Here is a 1473-nt window from a genome sequence, read left to right as displayed (position 1 = left end):
CAGGGCTCTTGCTATAGCAGTGAGTGAGTCAGACTCTCAGGGGAGGAGGAGCTGCCTCCCCACCTGCTGGTACAGGGGCCCAGGCAGCATCCTCCAGGTCTGGGCAGGTCCCACATCAGGCAGTTGGCACCACTTCCCCTTCAGGATGCTGCCAGGCAGCCTTCCCTCTGCCAGGCACCATGGCCCACGTGCCTCGCCCAATTCCTCCCGCTCACTCCCCTCCAGTATCCTTGGAGCTCCAGGTTTTCCAGGCCCTCCCTTCACCAACCCCGGGGGGCATGGTCCATGACAAACCCAAAAGCCTGGGAGTCCCTAGGGTGTAGAAAGGAGCCTTGGGGCATGGAGGGGAGGAACTCTTGTTAGCCGCAGCCCCAGAGGTACTAGCACAGTCACAGTGGACTGGGGGTGAGGGGAGCCCTGTCTTGGGCCTGGCAAATCCAACTGGACTCTGCTCTGGGGCCTCCACCCAGCCCTCGGCCTCATCTCACTGGACTGGCTGCAAAACCACCTCCAGGGCTCTAAGCCTGATCCCTGCCTCTAATTAATCCCCAGTATGTCTAACTCCTAGCAAATCACCAGCAACCATTCCCCCCGCCTCCCACCACCCCGAGCCAGCCCCTCATATTTCCCTAAAATATCTTTTCCCAAGCCTATAGGTGCCCCAGGTTCTCTCCTAGCTTACCCCTAGTATTCCTGTTTTTCCTGAGATCTTTCCAACTCCTCTGCACCCCCACCATTTCCACACCTTCCTAGTCCCCCCACCCAGCACTCCGTCATTCTCCCAGTGCTCCGATCCCAAGTATCCTTATTTCTCCCAGTCCCCCCAAAATTCCAGTTTCTCACACCTGATCTCCAATTGCACCAGGTCCTCTGCACCCCCAAAAGCTCCCTTAGTATCTCTTCCAGAATCCCCCTCCCACTTCTCCCCCTCCTCCCATCCTCTCCTCCCTGGGATTCTCCTGCCTCAGCCCACCACACACTCCGGCACCCCACCTCAACAATTTGCTTCTCCCTCGTATTCACGGACCCCTGGAACTTCTCTTTTCTTTTGGAACCCACCAAGAACTCCCCAACTTTAACTCCAGAACTCCCCTTCTGCGGGACCCACCCGCCCCCCACCCCCCCACCCCCGGCCGCGGCACATACCAAGAATTCCACTTCACAGAACTCCTCTAGTTCTGCTCGCCAAAGAATTCCACTTCTCTCCGCAACTCCCTGCTTTGTCCTGTCCCCCCATAACTCCAGCACTGTTCTCCATCGCACCCCCACTTCTATTCCCCCCAGAACGCCCCCGCCCTCACCTGCTCCGCACCGCTCAGCTCCACTCTTCCAGCTACACAATAGGGGGCGGACCCGCCTCCCCGCCTCGGATGCCCCGAGCGCCTCCCGTTACCCTGGAAACCGCCAATCCCCCTCCCGCGGCGGCCAATTGGAGCCAAGAGAAGGAGAGACAAGGCGGGCGGGACCCCTGAG

The 1473-nt window shown here is 59.5% G+C and overlaps 1 protein-coding gene across 1 annotated transcript in view; it reads right to left on the bottom strand.

Annotated features, from left to right (window-relative positions):
• The window catches only part of IGSF9 (immunoglobulin superfamily member 9), an 18131-nt gene extending 17851 nt beyond the window's left edge, over positions 1-280 (bottom strand). Inside the window, exon 1 of the mRNA XM_004390225.1 lies at positions 265-280. Coding sequence (XP_004390282.1) covers positions 265-280 — 16 coding nt within the window. The remainder of the gene's footprint in view (positions 1-264) is intronic.
• Between the last annotated feature and the right edge of the window lie 1193 nt (positions 281-1473).

The sequence above is a fragment of the Trichechus manatus genome, unplaced genomic scaffold, assembly GCF_000243295.1.
Source record: "Trichechus manatus latirostris isolate Lorelei unplaced genomic scaffold, TriManLat1.0 scaffold00288, whole genome shotgun sequence".
NCBI lineage: Eukaryota > Metazoa > Chordata > Mammalia > Sirenia > Trichechidae > Trichechus > Trichechus manatus.
This window is presented reverse-complemented; position numbering and strand designations above follow the sequence as displayed.